The sequence below is a fragment of the Ursus americanus genome, chromosome 33 (genome assembly GCF_024610735.1).
Source record: "Ursus americanus isolate L20-20 chromosome 33, mUrsAme1.1.p, whole genome shotgun sequence".
Lineage (NCBI taxonomy): Eukaryota > Metazoa > Chordata > Mammalia > Carnivora > Ursidae > Ursus > Ursus americanus.
In genome coordinates, this window is record NC_142159.1 from 896,596 (window position 1) to 914,083 (window position 17,488).

The 17,488-nt window shown below is 52.2% G+C and overlaps 1 protein-coding gene and 1 non-coding gene across 6 annotated transcripts; both read left to right on the top strand.

The window, feature by feature from the left end:
- Positions 1 to 353: 353 nt before the first annotated feature.
- PABPC4 (poly(A) binding protein cytoplasmic 4) lies at positions 354 to 15,933 on the top strand. 5 transcript variants are annotated; one of them, XM_045771916.2, is made up of 16 exons: positions 354 to 1,491; positions 4,242 to 4,435; positions 5,198 to 5,313; positions 6,583 to 6,722; positions 7,070 to 7,164; positions 7,825 to 7,962; positions 8,568 to 8,663; positions 11,340 to 11,612; positions 11,941 to 12,028; positions 12,169 to 12,288; positions 12,789 to 12,875; positions 12,970 to 13,097; positions 14,028 to 14,121; positions 14,233 to 14,363; positions 14,546 to 14,605; positions 15,626 to 15,933. In XM_045771916.2, the coding sequence occupies exons 1-16, from the start codon at positions 1,299 to 1,301 to the stop codon at positions 15,641 to 15,643; spliced, it is 1,971 nt and encodes a 656-aa protein (XP_045627872.2). In that variant the 5' UTR covers positions 354 to 1,298; the 3' UTR covers positions 15,644 to 15,933. The 5 variants fall into 5 exon arrangements, with proteins under 5 accessions (XP_045627872.2, XP_045627873.2, XP_045627871.2 ...); XM_045771917.2 differs by having other exon boundaries at positions 12,169 to 12,240; positions 14,546 to 14,648; XM_045771915.2 differs by having other exon boundaries at positions 355 to 1,491; positions 14,546 to 14,648.
- On the top strand, positions 8,928 to 9,062 carry LOC123776133 (small nucleolar RNA SNORA55). The gene has a single exon (XR_006775284.1). It is a non-coding gene; the product is annotated as a small nucleolar RNA SNORA55 (small nucleolar RNA).
- Positions 15,934 to 17,488: the final 1,555 nt, after the last annotated feature.

Consider the following 17,488-nt stretch of genomic DNA (forward strand, 5'->3'; position numbering starts at 1 on the left):
TCGTATTTGCACCCAGACATTTACATGCTGAACCACTTGTTATATCATTATAACTTATTTTATGTCACCTGTATTTTACAATAAGCAACACATGGCTTATGAACGTTGAGCCTGTGGGTGGGTTACAGGTGCTTTGTTCCTGGAGGGCCCGGCGGTGAGCCGTCTACCCCGCTGGAAAGCGGCCCGTGGGTCCCGAGCAGACCCCAGCGGAGCGGTCCTCCGCGCGCCAGGGGTCGCTGTGGCGCCGCACGGCCGCGCCGGGTCGCTCTCGCGTGGCCGCCCCGCCTCGGGCCCCCGGGCCGAGTGGGCGGGCACGACTGCGCCCAGGTCGCGAGGCGCCCTTCGACCAGCAGCGCCCGGGGCGGGCGGGTATAAATGGAGCGGTGGCTCCCCCGGCCGCCTCTCTCCGCCCCGGGTCGCCGCAGCCTCCGTCGCTTTCGGGCTCTAGCAGCCTGAAGGAAAAACAGGAAAAGATTAAAAAAACCCGAAAATGCTTTAAAATCTAAAAAAAAAAAAAAAGAGACAGAGAAAGAAAAAAGCGCATCCTCCTAAGAGAGCCCGCGGGGAAGTCACTTCTGCACGCTTCCGGCCTGCCCGCGCCCGCCGCCGCCGCACCTTGGCGTCCGTCGGTCCGGTGGTGAGCCGCCCACCCGCGTCCACGCGCCTCCGCTCCGGCCGCCCCCGCGCCGCGTGGCAGCCCCGCGCCCGCCGCCCTCGCCCCCGGCGCGTCGGCCCCGGGCGCACCACGTGTCCGCGCTGCCCTTCGCCGGCCCGGCGTGGGAGGAGGCTGCGCGCCCGGCCCCCGGGGCTTGCCGAGTCGGCGCCGACCAAGATTTGGTTTCCCTCTTCCCCTGGCTGCTGTAATCTTAAACCGCCGGGAGCGCGAGGCCTATATTTATAGAGAAACGCGTGTCCCGGAGGCCGCCGTGGGCACCATTTGGTTGCCTCTTGGAGAATTTTTATAATTTGGAGGGGAGTCCCCGTTTTAATACGTTGTTTTTTTCCTCTTTTGAAATTCGGAGCTTCAGACCAGGACAGCTGCAAATTACAAACTCCCAGGGAGGGCCATATTGTTTTTGAGAGCCTTTTGTCTGCGGTTTTGCAGTCTCGAACGAGCTGTCCCTGAACTCCTCCTTCCGGTCCTCCGTCTCTCCGAGCCTGCTCCGGCGTCTCTTAGCTTCACTCTGCCACCTGTGAGCCGCGGCACGGGCCACGGCTCCGAGAAGAGCCCCTTTTGTCCTGTGTGGTCCCTATAAGAAGTTCTCCTGGCGGGGCTCGGGGTGGTGGGGGCTGGGGAGATGAACGCTGCGGCCAGCAGCTACCCCATGGCCTCCCTCTACGTGGGTGACCTGCACTCGGACGTCACCGAGGCCATGCTGTATGAAAAGTTCAGTCCTGCGGGGCCTGTGCTGTCCATCCGGGTCTGCCGCGATATGATCACCCGCCGCTCCCTGGGTTATGCCTACGTCAACTTCCAGCAGCCGGCTGACGGTGAGTAGACGCTTATAGCCACAAATTCTTGGAATCCTAGGGGTTCCCTCGGGGTCTACCCCATGGAGGTGGGGGGGGGGACACACACGGGATGCAGGGGTTGAGAATGAAGATCCTGGCATCAGGTGACCGGAGTTTCAATCTTGCTTCCACTGCTTGCTAACTGGGTGACCTTGGGCTGATCAGCGGTGGCGGTGGGGTTGGAACCCAAGGAGATGGTAAAATGGGATTTGGAGAAAGTCGCTGTCACTCCATTGTGTATATATATGGTCCTGCTTTAGTGGGACCCTTGTCTGGTCACTGAGCATGGGTTCATGACCCTCACAGGCCTGCCAGAAAGGCAGAACAATTGAAACACAATTCCTGCAGAAATTTTAGATTCTCACGCTGCTGCCTCCTCCCCTACCTTTACCCGGGACTGAGTCTCTTTGCTTTCGGACTGATAAGGGGTCTTTCAAGGCAAGTGGGAGGCAGTGGGAACAATTCTGTTCGTTTTACTTGAGCAGGGGCTCGCGCTGGCGCCACGAGCGCTGCATGTGCCAGGCCAGCTCCTGGGTCTGTGGCTTTGCTCCTGGGGTGGAGGAGCGCTTGACACTGTGGACGAAGCCCTGAGCTGTGAAGGGGGATCCAGGTAGTCTGGGCTGGTGGGAATTATGGCCTCACCTGTGAACAGAGCTTTACCCTCGTCAAAACCCTTTTCCTTCATCCCATCTGAAGAAAATGGGACTCCGGAGAGGGGAAGGGAACTGCAGAAAAGGTTTGGAGGCTCAGCTGGGACTGTCAGCACAGGGCCCCGCCAGCCCAGACTGGGGCCCTTGCTTGGAACAGTGGAGAGGTATGCTGCAGGCGTGGCCGGAGCGAGGCCAGAGGAAACCTAATCAGGGGCCTCACGTGACTTCAGATTAAAAGGGAACAACTGTAGGGACCATTACTGGGAGAAACGAGCCATTCTATGGCAAAGGATCTCTGGGTCCCTATTTTTGTCCACGCTTTGTTCGCTGTCCGTGAAGCACAGAGAATGTCGCTTGCCCAAGCTGCAGCTGAGACCAGAGAATCGGACTTGTTGAGAGATCCGAGGTGCTGCTACCATCAACTACCCATGTGCTCTGAGCTGTGTCTGGCCAGAGGGCACAGAGGTGGCCAAGTGGCCTTTTTGGGGAGAGTAGTGGGTCCACTGGCTGTTGCCTGCCTTTTTGACACTTTCTGAACAAAAGTCCTGTCACTTGGTGATTAGCAGCAGAAGCCACTGGTCAGTGCGTCTGCCAGCACATGCCTCTGCAGGACCTCTCCCTGCTATAAATAAGCCCGGCCAGATTTGTTAGACTAAGCCGACTTGCCTTCTGCAGCACCGTCTGGAAAGACGCGAGGAGCTGTGTTGAAATGGCTCCTTCGCTGCTAATCAGTGAGACCCTGGGTTCTCAGGCTGTGGGTCCCCGATAAACCATCACAGGTGACCGCTTCTGGACCTGGACTTTTCCTGATTTGGGTCTGCCCAGTCTCTGCTTTCCCTGACCTTCCCTCCCATACCCAGCCAGCCCACCTGAGAAGGTGAGAAAAATGGAGATGAGTGAGATGGAGGTACTCCCTCCCCTGACTGGACAACTGAGCTTGTGGAGGGGCAGAGTTAGGGAATTCTGTTCCTGTCGTAAGTGAGGTGGTGCCTTGAGACAGGAGAACGCCCGTCCCACTCCCCCCGATCCCCTCACGGAGGAGACTCTGGGGGTTTCGTTGATAAGTCAGGTCCAAGTGCCACCAGCTCCGGGAGCTCCTTACTACCAGTAAGAGAAGGGTTGCTGCTGACAGGTGATGGTGTGTTTTTAGCTTCTGGTCCTTTAAGTGGTCTCTGGTACACACATGGATTTGTTGGGAAGCTAGGGAAGCGTCCCAAGGCACTGGATGAACAACTTGGTTGGGCACCAGGGCATTTGAAGTTCTGGAATTCCACAGAACTCAGATTAAGACTTGAGAAGACCTGGAAACGAGCTGTGGAGCCTACTGCGCTATGTGCTTAGAAAAATGAGGTTTCGTCCTTATCATCCTGATAATAAAAGGACTATTGCCATGTGTGACCATTAGTATCTATCGTTTGGAGGTTTTTGAATCAATTTCTGTTCTCAGAATTTGAAAATATTAGAAACTGGGCTGAATTCAGGGATAGCACATTCTCCCCAGTCAGTCAGTCCTAGATTTTATTCTGTCATTTGTCTCATAGACGGATCATAGACAAAATGACAGCTAGTTGGTAACTTGATGCAATACCTTACTGAAAAATAATCAGGAAATCTGGTATTCGTTTCTTAATCACTAGTTAGCTGCACGGCTTAGCCATCCTGGACGTAAGTTTGCTCATTTTATGAAGTAGATAGTGTCACCTGTCCCACCTGTGTCACCATGGGTCGTAGGCAGCAAAGTCTTTATAACTGATACCGCTTAGTCAAATGTGCGGTATTATGATTTGATCTTGGTGCCAGAAGGCCATGTAGATGATCTCGCCCAACCCCCTGACCCAGCAAGGGTGCAGCCCAGAGGGCTGGAGACTTTGCCAGGAGAAGGAGCAACAGGCCAGAGTGTCTACCCGCAGGAGCAACACAGGCTAGAGGGATCTGATGCCCTTTAATTTTAATAGAGTTGCCTTATATCAGAGCAATTACCTTGAAAAGTCGTAGAGTTCTCTGTGCCTGGGATGGTGGCAGTCGCCTACAAGAGGTGACGTTTTATATCCTTGACTGAATTGTGTTTCTCTCTTGCAGCTGAGCGGGCCTTGGATACCATGAACTTTGATGTGATTAAGGGAAAGCCAATCCGTATCATGTGGTCTCAGAGGGATCCCTCTTTGAGAAAATCTGGTGTGGGAAATGTCTTCATCAAGAATCTGGACAAATCTATAGATAACAAGGCACTTTATGATACTTTTTCTGCTTTTGGAAACATTCTGTCTTGCAAGGTAAGCACCTGATTAAGTGACTTCAGAATATTTATTGACGCGTGAGAACAAGAGAAACACTGAAGGGGGAACAGCCTTGGGATTGGGTGACAGGATATGGCCATTTTCGAAGTGCTGGGAATGGCTCCGCAGCCCAAGAGTTCCCTGTAGGTAATCTTGTGCCACAGCCCAGCATAACCAGCAGGTGCTTTTGTGTCTTTGTTTATTCTTCCCTCTGCCTAAAATATCCTTCCTGTTTCCTACCTTTGCAGGGCATCAAAGGGTTTCTCTTTTTGTGGGGGAGGGGGGACCAGAGCAGTGCCTCGGGTCTCCGGGCCGCTGCACTTTGTCAGTTCAGAAGTGTGAAGTCATCGTCTTCCTTCCCTGTGCTCCTATTTGTGTGGACAATTTTGTACAACTGGTGTGGCGGTTGTTGACATGTCCGACTCCACACTAGACTGAAATTCTATTGTGGGCTTGGAAAATGGTCACTTTTTCTGCAGCATGGTGCTTTTGCACCCAAATCTCAAGGTCTTTTAATGAAATAAGACACTTGGCTTAGAAGTAGCCTAATAGCGGCTGCCATTTGTAAACAGAACATCACTGGGTGCTTGGTAACGTGCTCCGCGTTAGGAAACCTTGACGTGATCTAGTCTCCTGTCTTCGGACCGTGGATGGGCTGGCGGCCTCTCAGACCCCGGAAACTCTGAGTAGAAGACCATGTGGTTCTCGGATCTTTGGAGATGCCGGTGGTGCTACAGTGGTCTGCCTTCTCTCCGCCAGGTGGTGTGTGATGAGAACGGCTCTAAGGGTTATGCCTTTGTCCACTTCGAGACGCAAGAGGCTGCTGACAAGGCCATCGAGAAGATGAACGGCATGCTCCTCAATGACCGCAAAGTGTGAGTGTCCCAGTCCGGAGCAGCAGCCATCGCATGAGCCAGCCGCGGCCCCACCTCGGTATTAACTGACACACACAAGGCGGCTACTGGTTCTCTCGGCCCAGTGTGGCCTGCTCCTACCTCTCCACTCCAGGGCTGGTGAGTCTCCCTGCCCGAGCCGTGGCAGCCCTTTTGACTCGCCAAGGTGGGCTTCCTGCCCAAGCCATGGCCTGCCTGCTGCCTCTCCCTGAAAAGCATCATCCGTCCGTGGGTTTTGTGAGCACCGGCAACTGGGGCTTGCTGGAAGGCAGCTCTGAGCCCTTTCTGAGCAGGGGTCTTGGCCAGCGGCAGAGTGGAGAGGGCCCTGGACTGACCAGGAGCTGTGTACTAGCCATGTGACCTTGGCCTTCCCATGACTCAGGTCTGTCCATGGGGTCATTTGCTAGGGGTTGATGCCAAATTGTCCCCAGATCTCCACTTGGCTAACTTATGACTCAGTGGCCTTCTCGTACAAGGCTGGCTCCACAGTAATACTTGATTTGGTTATGATGAAAAATCTCATCTGATGGCAGAAGACGCTGTTCATAATAGATCTTGTCGCTTTGGTGTGGTTATTGCAGAATGGGGAGGTGGGGGTCTTAGCTAAGCCATGCAGGGAGAGAGGGGACGATAAGTCTTGGCTATAGCAAGCAGAAATCATTTCTGTTCTTTGTGGGGTGCCTTTTTATGTTGAACAGACCAGGGGACGGATTGCGTTGGTAATGTGTATGTGGCCAGTGGGGAAGTCTTCCAAAGGTATCACTAGAAAGACATGTAAAGATTTTCGGAGTATGGGTACATTTTCCCACTGAGTGTCAGCAACGCCAGAGTTTGTCCAGTGCAAAAGCAAAGGCTACCTCGTAGTTCACTCTAGCAGTCTCACCCCTAGCGCTAACCACTGTTAACAGTTTGGTTTGTATCCTTCCAGACCTTTTCTATGCATTTACATAGATGCACAGAAATGAACGTTTTAAAAACATGGTCATCAGGTTTCTTCACGAAGGCAGTGTGATGTGGTAGGAGTAGCCCTGGTCTGAGCCAGGAGTCCTGGGGCTGGTCCTTGCAGGACGGTCCTGCCTCTCTCTTTCTGCTGGGGAGTCGGGGCGTCTCTGAGCTTGCTCTCTTGGTGGTTGGATGGGGACTCGTGTGTGTTAACCTCTCCTGTCAGCCTTTAACCTGTATTCCTTTGGGCCCCTGGAAATCATGATTTGTTCCTCCGGGTGTTCACTGTTTTCCATGGTCTCTTTTTAGGTTTGTGGGCAGATTCAAGTCTCGAAAAGAGCGGGAAGCTGAGCTTGGAGCCAAAGCCAAGGAGTTCACTAATGTCTATATCAAAAACTTCGGGGAAGAGGTGGATGATGAGAGCCTGAAAGAGCTGTTTAGCCAGTTTGGTAAGTTGGGCTTCTTCGCCCCTTGCGCCCCTTTCCAGAGTCCACCAGACCTAGAACTCCTGTGTCGTAGTTGTTTCAGCAACGAGGGCGCCTAGGCCCAGAAGCAAACTACCTTGCATGACAGGGTCACAGAGTAGAAAGGAATAGGCTCTTGGCTTCATCCTACCTCTTCCCAGCCCCGGGGCCGTCTCAGTAGCATGGTCAGCAGCAGAAGGCCCGGCACGATGCCTCTTTGAGAGCCCATCCGGGCTCAGCAAAATTGGCTTCATTTGGGCGCCTAGAGAAGCCGCCTCTCCTTGAGCTGTCACAGAGATGGTGTTACTAATAGTTCTGTCCTTTGGTAATAGGTAAGACCCTAAGTGTCAAGGTGATGAGAGATCCCAGTGGGAAATCCAAAGGCTTTGGCTTTGTGAGTTACGAGAAACACGAGGATGCCAATAAGGTGAGAGTCCCCTGAGGGTCGGGGGAAACGCTTGCAGGAAGTGGCCCCCGAGTGTGAGCAGGGCCTGGCTGGCACGTAGCCGAGCGGAGCTGGCTTGCCCGAGTATCAGAGTGGTGCAGTTACTGGCCTGAGGGGACTTCACATGGTAACCCATCGTGTACCTGTTCCCAGAGCACTCGGCACCTGCCTGGCACCTCAGCTGTGCAGCCCGTAGGTAGAAAGAATAGGAGGAGTATTTGCTCCCCTTCTTAGTGACTGGACTCGGGCCCCAGGAGTTGCTGACTTGCTGACAGTAGCGGCTGCTTACGGGGAAGGCACGATGCTGGACGCTCAGCCTACACCACTCGCTCCCCACGGAAGAGCGTGAGAGACTCTGAGATGCCCAGATTAGCAGCCTCGGCTCATGTCTGTCGTGCTTGTATTTATAAAACTACCTTTTTTTTTTTTTTGTATCATCTGGACCAATAACCCATTTAAGTAGTAACCCCATTTTACACATGAAGTTTGGATTTGCTTAGCTGATTTCAGACGGAATAGATTAGTTTTTAGCCCTATAGGAAAGATTTCCTTCTCTCCAAGTGTTTGGTGGGACTTTCAGGCCTCTAGAGCCAAGGCCCCTGCCTCTACGTCTTGATTTTAAGACCTGTGTTTCCTCTTTAGGCCGTGGAAGAGATGAATGGAAAAGAAATCAGTGGGAAAGTGATTTTTGTAGGCCGTGCACAGAAGAAAGTGGAACGGCAGGCTGAGTTAAAGCGGAAATTTGAACAGCTGAAACAAGAGAGAATTAGTCGGTATCAGGTGAGAGGTGGTCTTGGCGTGGGCTCCCAACCAGGGGTTTACTAGGATACCGGCAAGAGCACCCTTAGTTGTAGCAGGCTTTCTCTTTGGGGACCTGGAATCTGCCTCTTCCTCTCCTTTCTCCCAAGATCCTCAGGTGTAAAAGGAAATACCTGCCAGACACAGCAGCGATTCTAGAACAAGGGCAAGCGATTGATTGATTTAAGGACTCATTCTGGAAGCCTCAGTCTGTTCTTACTTGTGTGGGGTTTTTTTTACTTAAATGATTACCCTTTGTTGGAGTGGTGGCAGTAGCCCTGCTGGGGCCAGTGGTCGGCCAGAGCAGCTGTGCAGAAAGCCAAGCCCACACTGAGGGTTCTGTCAGAGTCCGTGGCAGGAGTCTCAGCCCTGAGCCCACTTCAGAATCCCCTGCAGGGCTTGTAAAACATGGCTTTCAGAACGCCAGACTTTCTGATTCAGTAGATTGGGTTTTGGCCCCGGGAATTTGCATTTCTAAGAAGTACCCAAGGAGGGGGGCCGTTGGTGTAGGACCACATTTTGAGAACCAGTGTCTTAGGGCATCTCTGGGGTGCAGACGTGCATTAACGGTGATCCTTCTGCTTCAGGGGGTGAATCTGTACATTAAGAACTTGGATGACACCATTGATGATGAGAAGTTAAGGAAAGAGTTTTCTCCTTTTGGCTCAATCACCAGTGCTAAGGTATTTTATGCTGAGATTTGGGATCGAAAGTGGAAATTACAGTTCTTAGAGGTCTTGGCATTTGTTTCATTGAAGGAGTGGAAACTAAATTGTGTTCATTTCTGAGAATAGATACGACATTAATCTAGCAAATTCCTCCTGGGCTCCAGTTACGCATCTGAGTATATGCTCTGGAGAAGGGTGTTTCGTCAGGTATACATTGCGCTGTCCCCAGGCACTGAGGTGTGGAGGTGAACCCGAGCGGTCCTTCCTCTTGGCCCCCAAGCACCTGAATCTTTCCCATTCTTTGCTGCTCTGTGCTGGCGTGGGGACACATGGTGCAACAGTATGAGCAGAGGAAATCCAGACGGGTTGTTTTCCATTTGTCTTGGGGCCTGTCTCTACGACTCTGCCACACTTTTCTTGAACAAAGGTGTTTGAAGACTTGGGAACTGGGGTTGGGAACTTCAGTCCTGACGCGTCCTGGCCTTATGAAGCTAAAGGCGGGGGAAGGGGAGTGGAAAGATGGCTCTTTCACATGGTGCAGTGTGCATGTTTGCTTGGTTTTCTTTGATATTCCTATCAACGGATGCAGCAGGGTGAGTGCATATGAATCCCCTCCTAAAGATAAGGAATTGGAGTCCATGAGCCCGAGAACACTGTGTAGAGAGCAGCCGGTTACGTGAGGACGGTGCGCGCACGGCCGTGGTCCACGGGGGGAGGGACGGTGTGTGAAGGTTTTGGGTCATAGCCTGATGCAGACACTGCTGCTCCGCGGACGTGCAGCACACGTCAGAGTCCTCTCGGGGACGGGAATGGAGGCCGAGTGGGCTGGTAAAGACGTGGTGACCCTGCCTTGGCCCTTAGCTTTAAGTCACGCACAACCTAGGAGTGTCGTCAGAGGAACGTCAGTTGTAACAGGGAGTTGATCAGGGGCCGCCCTGTCTGGGTTCCTTGTTTCCTCGCCCCTTCCCTCTTATCACCTCCTTGACTGGCCTTCATCAGTGTGAGGAAAACTGCTCTCTCCCCTCCTCTCAACGCGATGGTCTCTCCTTGCTTATCAGCAGAGTGCTCGAGTTGGCATTTGTAGGAAGAGAATAAAAGAACCGTGTCTTGTAAGTTTCACAGGCCCCATATTCGAGATCAGGGTGTCATGTTTTCAGACGCTGTTGGCCCATCTCATTGATGGAGAACCATCGGGTTGATAGACATCCTTACTTTCACGTCCTCCGTTTCAGGAGGGCTGTCTGGGCAGCAAGCTAACACACAAAATGGTTCCAACCACACATTGTCCTGTTGCTACCAGTGTTTCTGAGGAGGTCGGCCAGGGGGGAGCTACAAGTGAGCTTCTCAGATGAGGGAAAAACCGTCTGTGAATGACTAGCCGTACATGGGAAAAGACAGCCGGAAGCAGTAGACCTGTGGCTCCGAGGCAGTTTGCCTTAGAGGATCTCGTGGGCATTGAGGTTCAGAGAGGGCAAGCGTCTAGGATCACGTAGCTCAGGGGCATCTAGTCTAGGTGGCTCGGTTGGTTAAAAATCTGACTCTTGATTTCGGCTCAGGTCATGATCTTGAGATGGTCCTGAGATGAAGCCCCGTATCGGGGCTCTGCTGAGTGTGGAGCCTGCTTTTAAGATTCTCTCCCTCTGGGACACCTGGGTGGCTCAGTAAAGCGTCTGCCTTCGGCTTAGGTCATGATCCCAGCATCCTGGGGTCAAGCCCCACAATGGGCTCCTTGCTCAGCGGGGAGCCTGCTTCTCCCTCTGCCTACCCTGCCGCCCTGCTTGTGCTCTGTGACCCTCCCTCTCTCTCCATCTCTCTCTCTCTCTCACTGACAAATAATCTTAGAAGGAAAAAATTCTCTTCCTCTGCCCACCCCCCACCCCTGCTCCCATGTATGTATGCAGTCTCTCTTTCTCTCTCTCAAAAAAAAAAAAGTCTTTTTACAAAGGCGGGTCGGGGGGGCCCCTGGGGTGGCTCAGTCGGTTAAGCGTCTGCCTTCGGCTCATGTCATGATCCCGGGGTCCTGGGATCAGGCCCCTCATCAGGCTCTCTGCTCAGGAGGGAGCCTGCTTCTCCCTCTGCCACTCCCCCTACTTGTGCTCTACTTGTCTCAAATACATAAAATGTTTAATTTTTTAAAAAAAAGTCACACAGCTTAGAAATTGCTGAATGGGGACTAGAATCCAACTGTCTGTCCTAGCTGGTCATCTTTCTGCTGTTAACTCCCATTGAATTAATGGTGGCAGTCGTTGGTTGTAACTCCTGCCCGTGTGTGGTATTTCAAAAGCCTATCCTAACCTTGCTAGGAGATGATGAGAGTTTTGTTCACCCAGGTCTTGGGCAGACGAGTTCTACAAGTAAATAGCTTGGCACTGTCCACATCTCTAGTGGGTACCCAAAGGTCGGTACTATGCTTCTAGGTGTCAGGAAACACTTTTGGATTCCTGGTTTAACATTTAGCCGTATCATAGTGTTTAGAAACTTTTTGGGATCATCTGGGGCTCTAACAAAGAAAATGCCTAGGTCTTGTCCTTAGAGGTTGTGACTTAATTGGTCCGGGGTACATCGAGTGACAGGGCTAGAACCCTTGCCCTAGACTTGGGAACTCTTGAGGCAGAAACCAGGTTTTTTGGCTCTTAATAGCTGTCCCCCAACATAGAACACCTTTTCCTTAAGTAGCTGGTCCCTTTGTAGGTAATGTTGGAGGATGGGAGAAGCAAAGGGTTTGGCTTTGTCTGCTTCTCATCTCCTGAAGAGGCGACCAAAGCAGTCACTGAGATGAATGGACGCATCGTGGGCTCCAAACCACTCTATGTCGCCCTGGCCCAGAGGAAGGAGGAGAGAAAGGCTCACCTGACCAACCAGTATATGCAGCGGGTGGCCGGAATGCGAGCGCTGCCTGCCAACGCCATCTTAAATCAGTTCCAGCCTGCAGCTGGAGGTTACTTTGTGCCAGCGGTTCCGCAGGTGGGTCTGCCTGTGTTCGTGTCCCCCGGACGGCTGCTCCTGCTTGTGGTTGGGGAGAGGGGTTTCGGATGTTGGAGTTCAGATTGTCAGAGAAAGGACCCAGGAAAATGAAGATTTATTCGTTCTCTCTCTCTCTCTTACTGTCACACAGTGGTGAGTTAGAATGAAAGAATCCCCATTAACTGGCCTTCCCTTGCCCAGGCCTTCGAGCACTCAGAGAACTTCTTGAATAATTAGCCTTGGGCCTGACAGTGAGATGAGATGAGCTAGTTCTCTCATGTGGATTCAGGTCCTTCAAATAAAAGGGCTTGGATGCTCTTTCTTGCAGGCTCAGGGAAGACCTCCATATTACACACCCAACCAGTTAGCACAGATGAGGCCTAACCCCCGCTGGCAGCAAGGTGGGAGACCTCAAGGTAGGTGGTGGGGACGGTGATTGACCACCCAGGATGCGCCTCTCCTGGTCTCCCCGCTTCTCCTCCTCGCCCCCCTGAAGTGCAGCCGAGGTTCTGGTCCACATGCTTCGTCAGCGATGCATAATTTTTGTCTTCCCCAGGCTTCCAAGGAATGCCGAGTGCTATACGCCAGTCTGGGCCTCGTCCCGCTCTTCGCCATCTGGCTCCAACTGGTAATGCTCCGGCCTCTCGTGGCCTCCCTACTACCGCTCAGAGAGTCGGTGAGCAAACTGGCCTTGAGAAGTGTGGCCTGGGGAGGAGGGAGTCAGGCTGACTAGGCTCTGCCCGGGGTTGGTCAGGTTGTTGGGCCCATGTTCCAGTTCTGGTTCTGTAATCTTAGCTGTGTGCTCTGGTTGGTACGTAAAGGAGCAGAGAAACAATGGGAGTCCTAGGAGTGTCGGTGACTTCAGAATTCTGCTCATTGGTGACTCATGTGAGAAAGGTTAATTATAGAAGCTTGTTAGCTGGATGACTACAGAGGCAGCCTGTTCTTCCGGGTGGGGTTGGGAGATTGAAGGAAACTGTTCTTTACAGACTATGTCCCGTATTCCAAGAGGTGGAGAGAGTTGTATGTTCTCTGTTGGCTGCTCTCCGGAAGTAGCAGTCGTGGTCCCGTGTGCGATGTGTTGTGTGAACGTGCTTTGGAATGGCTCCTTCCGTGGGACGTGGCCAGTTGGACATCTGCTGCCGACACTGATGTGCATTTGCTGGTCTGTTGTAGGGTCTGAGTGCCCGGACCGCTTGGCTATGGACTTTGGTGGGGCTGGCGCCGCCCAGCAAGGGCTGACTGACGGCTGCCAGTCTGGAGGTGGTATTGGCTGCACACAGAAGGGGGAAAGATGGGATTTGACGGGTCTTTGCCCAGACTGATGGGCTTTAATTTCGCTTGTTCTTTTCCTAAGGTGTTCCCACAGCTGTGCAGACCTTAGCGCCTCGTGCCGCTGTCGCTGCCGCTGCCCCTCGGGCTGTCGCACCTTACAAATACGCCTCCAGTGTCCGCAGCCCTCACCCTGCCATCCAGCCTCTGCAGGTGAGGCCTACCAAACAGAATGCTAAAAGGATCTGCCCTGTTTGCACTTGATTGAAAAGGTGCCTTGCTTTGATTCCTCCAACAGGTCTTACACGCCCGCTCTGTGGCAGGGTGCCGTGTTTTCTGTGGCAACACTGCCTCTCGGGCTCTCTCTAGCGGGAGAGAAGGGGCTGGGAGGTACTCCCCCCCCGCCGTAGTAGCCTCAGAAACGCCCCAGCAGGAACAGCTGGTGTTTCTGCCTCCTCCTCGCAACATGTGCGCGCTCGCTTGGCTCTTTGAGCTGCTCGCGTCCGCGGGCCGAGCTCATGCTTAGCTGCTCTGCGAGATGGGGACGTGGAGGCAGGAAAGCGCTTCACCTGACAGAAGTTCAGTGGCAGAGAGCTTAAGTTGGGATGGGGCTGGACCCAGAGCCCAGTAGTCGTGTGTAGAGGAGCCACACTCTGCTCTGTGGCCCCTACGTTGCTTGCTCCTGTGCCATGCCGCCCAAATGAGAGAGGCCTCAGAACTTGGCTTCTGTAAAATTGTTTTCACCTTCAGAGCCTGCCTTTTGGGGCTGTGACAGGCATTGACGATGCGTGTTGACAGTCCTCGAGCATTTGATGAAATAAAAACATTTGCTGCAGTAAAGTGATGCGGGATGTAATCATGAATGGAATCATTTGATGATTGCTGAGCCTTGCAGGTTTATTTTCTTACTCACTTCCTTGCCCTTGTAATAGCCTGCTGTTGTTATCGTAGTTGGTTTTGTGTTCAAGCCTGTAACGCTCCGTTGCTTATGTAGCGCCCTCATCCCCCAGCTTGCAGTTAGCTCGCGGCAAGGACAGCCACCTCCATCTCTCACATGGTAGGCTTTCGGATTTGAGTGGTCAGGCTCAGGACCATCGAGTGTCCTTTCCTTGGTGCTAACCTGCTGCCTCTCCTGGTTCCCAGGCACCGCAGCCTGCCGTCCACGTGCAGGGGCAGGAGCCCCTGACCGCCTCCATGCTGGCTGCAGCGCCTCCCCAGGAGCAGAAGCAGATGCTGGGTGAGTGACCTGTGTGTTTGCCGAAGAGGGGGCCAGAGCCTGGCACTGACCCGAACGTAAGTGTCCATTCACTGGGCTTCAACCTGGGTGTAACTAGACCTCTTCCCCCAGGAGAACGTTTGTTCCCACTCATCCAAACCATGCATTCAAACCTGGCGGGGAAAATCACGGGCATGCTGCTGGAGATTGACAACTCTGAGCTGCTGCACATGCTGGAGTCCCCCGAGTCTCTCCGCTCCAAGGTGAGCTGGTCCCCACACCCCGCAGCCCTCTCCTCGTGCCGCGCCTGTCATTTGAGAGCTGCCGGGGGTGGGAATTAGGAAAAGCGGGCAGCCCCGGGAGACACTGCTACTGGGCCTGGGCACCAGGGAGGGGCCGAGGGCCTCTCCTCCGAGGTCCCTAACCGCCCGGAGATTCCTCGCAGGTGGACGAAGCTGTGGCGGTTCTGCAGGCTCATCACGCCAAGAAAGAAGCCGCCCAGAAGGTGGGCGCTGTTGCTGCTGCTACCTCTTAGACAAGGAGAAACCGTATGTTTGGCTGTTCTGTTTTCTGCAATGGCTTTGACTTGTGAATATCTTCCTAAAAGATGAGGGGCAGCGCATAGAGCCGCTGTCACCCGGTGACTCGGGCAGGCTGTCACCTGGGTTTTCTCTGTCATCTGGAAAAGTTAATTTGGAGAAAAGAGAACAGGTCGTAAAATAAGCAAACAACAATTTTCTCCAAAAGGAGCCCCTGGTTAGATCTTTCTCAAGAATGACCTTTTTGGTTTAGATGATACACAAGGCGTTGTCATAATCTGTTCCCACAGCCTCACTTCTGTGAACATGTCTCCCTGGTTTGGCTTGAGGTCGGTGAGGCCAGCTGTGTGTGCAGCTGCCGCGTGGCTCTGGGAACACTGGGGGCACAGGCTCTGGTGTCAGTGGGACACACAGACACACCTGACTGCAGTTACAGGGTGTGTTCTCGTCCACTTCTGACCCCGGGGGCCATGGCCCCCATCTGCAGGGGTGGGGGTGAGTGAGGCTTCACTGGGACCTCTGACAAGGATTGGCAGGCGCCTCCTGATGGAGGAAGGAGACAACCAGATAAACCAGAGCCAGAAGCAAGGGAAAAGGACACATGCTAAGGGCCCGGACCCTTCATTTGCAATTTAAGCAAGAGAGCGGTAGCTTCGAGTACAGAATGGCCAGGAAAGGCATGGGGCTTTATAGTACCTAGCTTAGCCTCGGGCAGGTGGTTCTCAGCCAGCGGTGCCCCCTCGGAGGACATTTGCCAATGGAGACCCATTTTGGTTGTCACAACTGGAGATGTGTCACTGGCATCCAGTGGGTAGAGGCTAGGGATACTGTTAATGTCCCCCAGTGCACAGGACAGCCCCACAAACTCGTCCCACCCAAGCGTCAGGAGGCACTGCTCTGCCATGCTGTTTATAAGCTGGAGGCTTCAGTGCAGCTCGGGTTTTTCTGATGATTTATTTAATGTGTGTTGGTGCTTTACTTTTCAGGATTCAAAAGCCAAATAACCCCTCCTGGAATTCAGCTCAAGGTTTGAAGATTTCTAGCGTGTCCTATGGACCTCAACACCAAGAACCACAAATTGGAAGTTTAATAGGTCATTTTGTATCAAAAGGTCAATTATGAAGCACCTAGAATTTTTCAATTAAAAGAATATATTCTCTGGGTTCTGCTATGACCCGGACAGTGTTAACTTTTTTTTTTTTCTATTGTGGGTTTTGATTTTCCCCCAGAAATTGGTTTTATTTGATGTACCCAAGTCTTAAGTTTCTCAATAAAGAAAAAAATCTCCATAAAACTCTGTCCTGTTTCACTCTGACCAGTTTTATTCTGTTAAATCCGGTTTTCACTTGGAGGTATTTAGAGTTGGATAAAACTGCCCTGATGATTATAAACAGACTCTTAGCAAGGTGTACAGAACTGTCCCATTGCGTTCTTCTTTGGGAGGCCCACCTTTATAACGGACCCCCATTCAACCTACAGGGAATAGAAGTCTGATCATAGCTGACCTTGGGTTTGGCACAGGAGAACTGGGTGCAGGGTGGGGTTGGCACACGTCTGAAGGGTGTATGGTGAGATAGGCAGAATCCAGCCCCGCCCTCCTTGGATGTGTTAGCTGGTGTTTTTGGGTCCCCTCTTCTGCAGTCAGTTGATTATGCAGCTAAGTTCTCCAGCGATGGAAAAGCCTTGGGGGCTAGGTTTGAGTGCACCAGCAAACAGATGCTGGAGTCCTAAGTGTCTTGTGCTTCCTCTAGTCCTCAAAACAGCCCTCACCTGGCCAGTCAACTAATCTACTTGCCCTCCTTGTCCTCTAGGAATAGTTAACTTCTTACCTTCCTTAAAATCTGGTAGGCTGTCCTTACTTGGGACCTTACCCAGGGGGTCATTTTCCTCGGAAAATTCTCTCTTAGCAGGCTCCCCGTTTTCTGTAAGGTCTGATCTCACCTTAAGTAGCTAAAGGCCTGATTTACTTACGCACAGCAAAGGAAACAAAACTGGGACAACCTACTGAATGGGAGAAGATGTTTGTAGACATCCAATAAAGGGTTAGGATCCAAAATATATAAAAAACTCCTACAACTCAGGGCGCCTGGCTAGCTCAGTTGGTAGAGCATGCAACTCTTAGTCTCAGAGTTGTGAGTTCGAGCCCCATGTTGGGCATAGAGCCTATCCAAAAAAACCAAATAATCCAATTAAAACATGGCAGCAGACGTGAACAGACGTTTCTCCAAAGACAGATGGCCAATAGACACGGAAAGATGCTCACCACTCATCAGAGAAATGCAAATCAAAACGACAATGAAGTGTCACCTCACACCTGTCAGAATGGCTAAAATCACAAGAAACAAGTGTCAAGGATCTGGAGAAATAGGAACCCTTGTGCACTGGGAGTGGTAATGCAAACTGGTGCAGCCACTCTGGAAAACGGTATGGAGTTTCCTCAAAATAAAATACAACTACCCTACCATCCAGTAATCACACTATTGGGTATTTGCTTAAAGAGTATGAAAATACTGGGGCGCCTGGGTGGCTTATTTGGTTAAGCGTCCGCCTTTGGCTCAGGTCACGATCCCAGAATCCTGGGATCAAGCCTCCCATCGGGCTCCCTGCTTGGCTGGAGGTCTGCTTCTCCCTCTCCCTCTCCTCCTCCTCCCAATAGTTCTCTCTCTCTCTCTCAAATGGGCAAATCTTAAAAAAAAAAAAAAAAGAAAAAGAAAAAAAAATACTAATTCAAAGGGATACATGCATCCCTATATTTATTGCAGCATTATTTACAATAGCCAAACTATGGAAGCAGCCCAAGTGCCCACTGATAGACGAATGCATAAAGAAGTGTGTATGTGTGTATACAC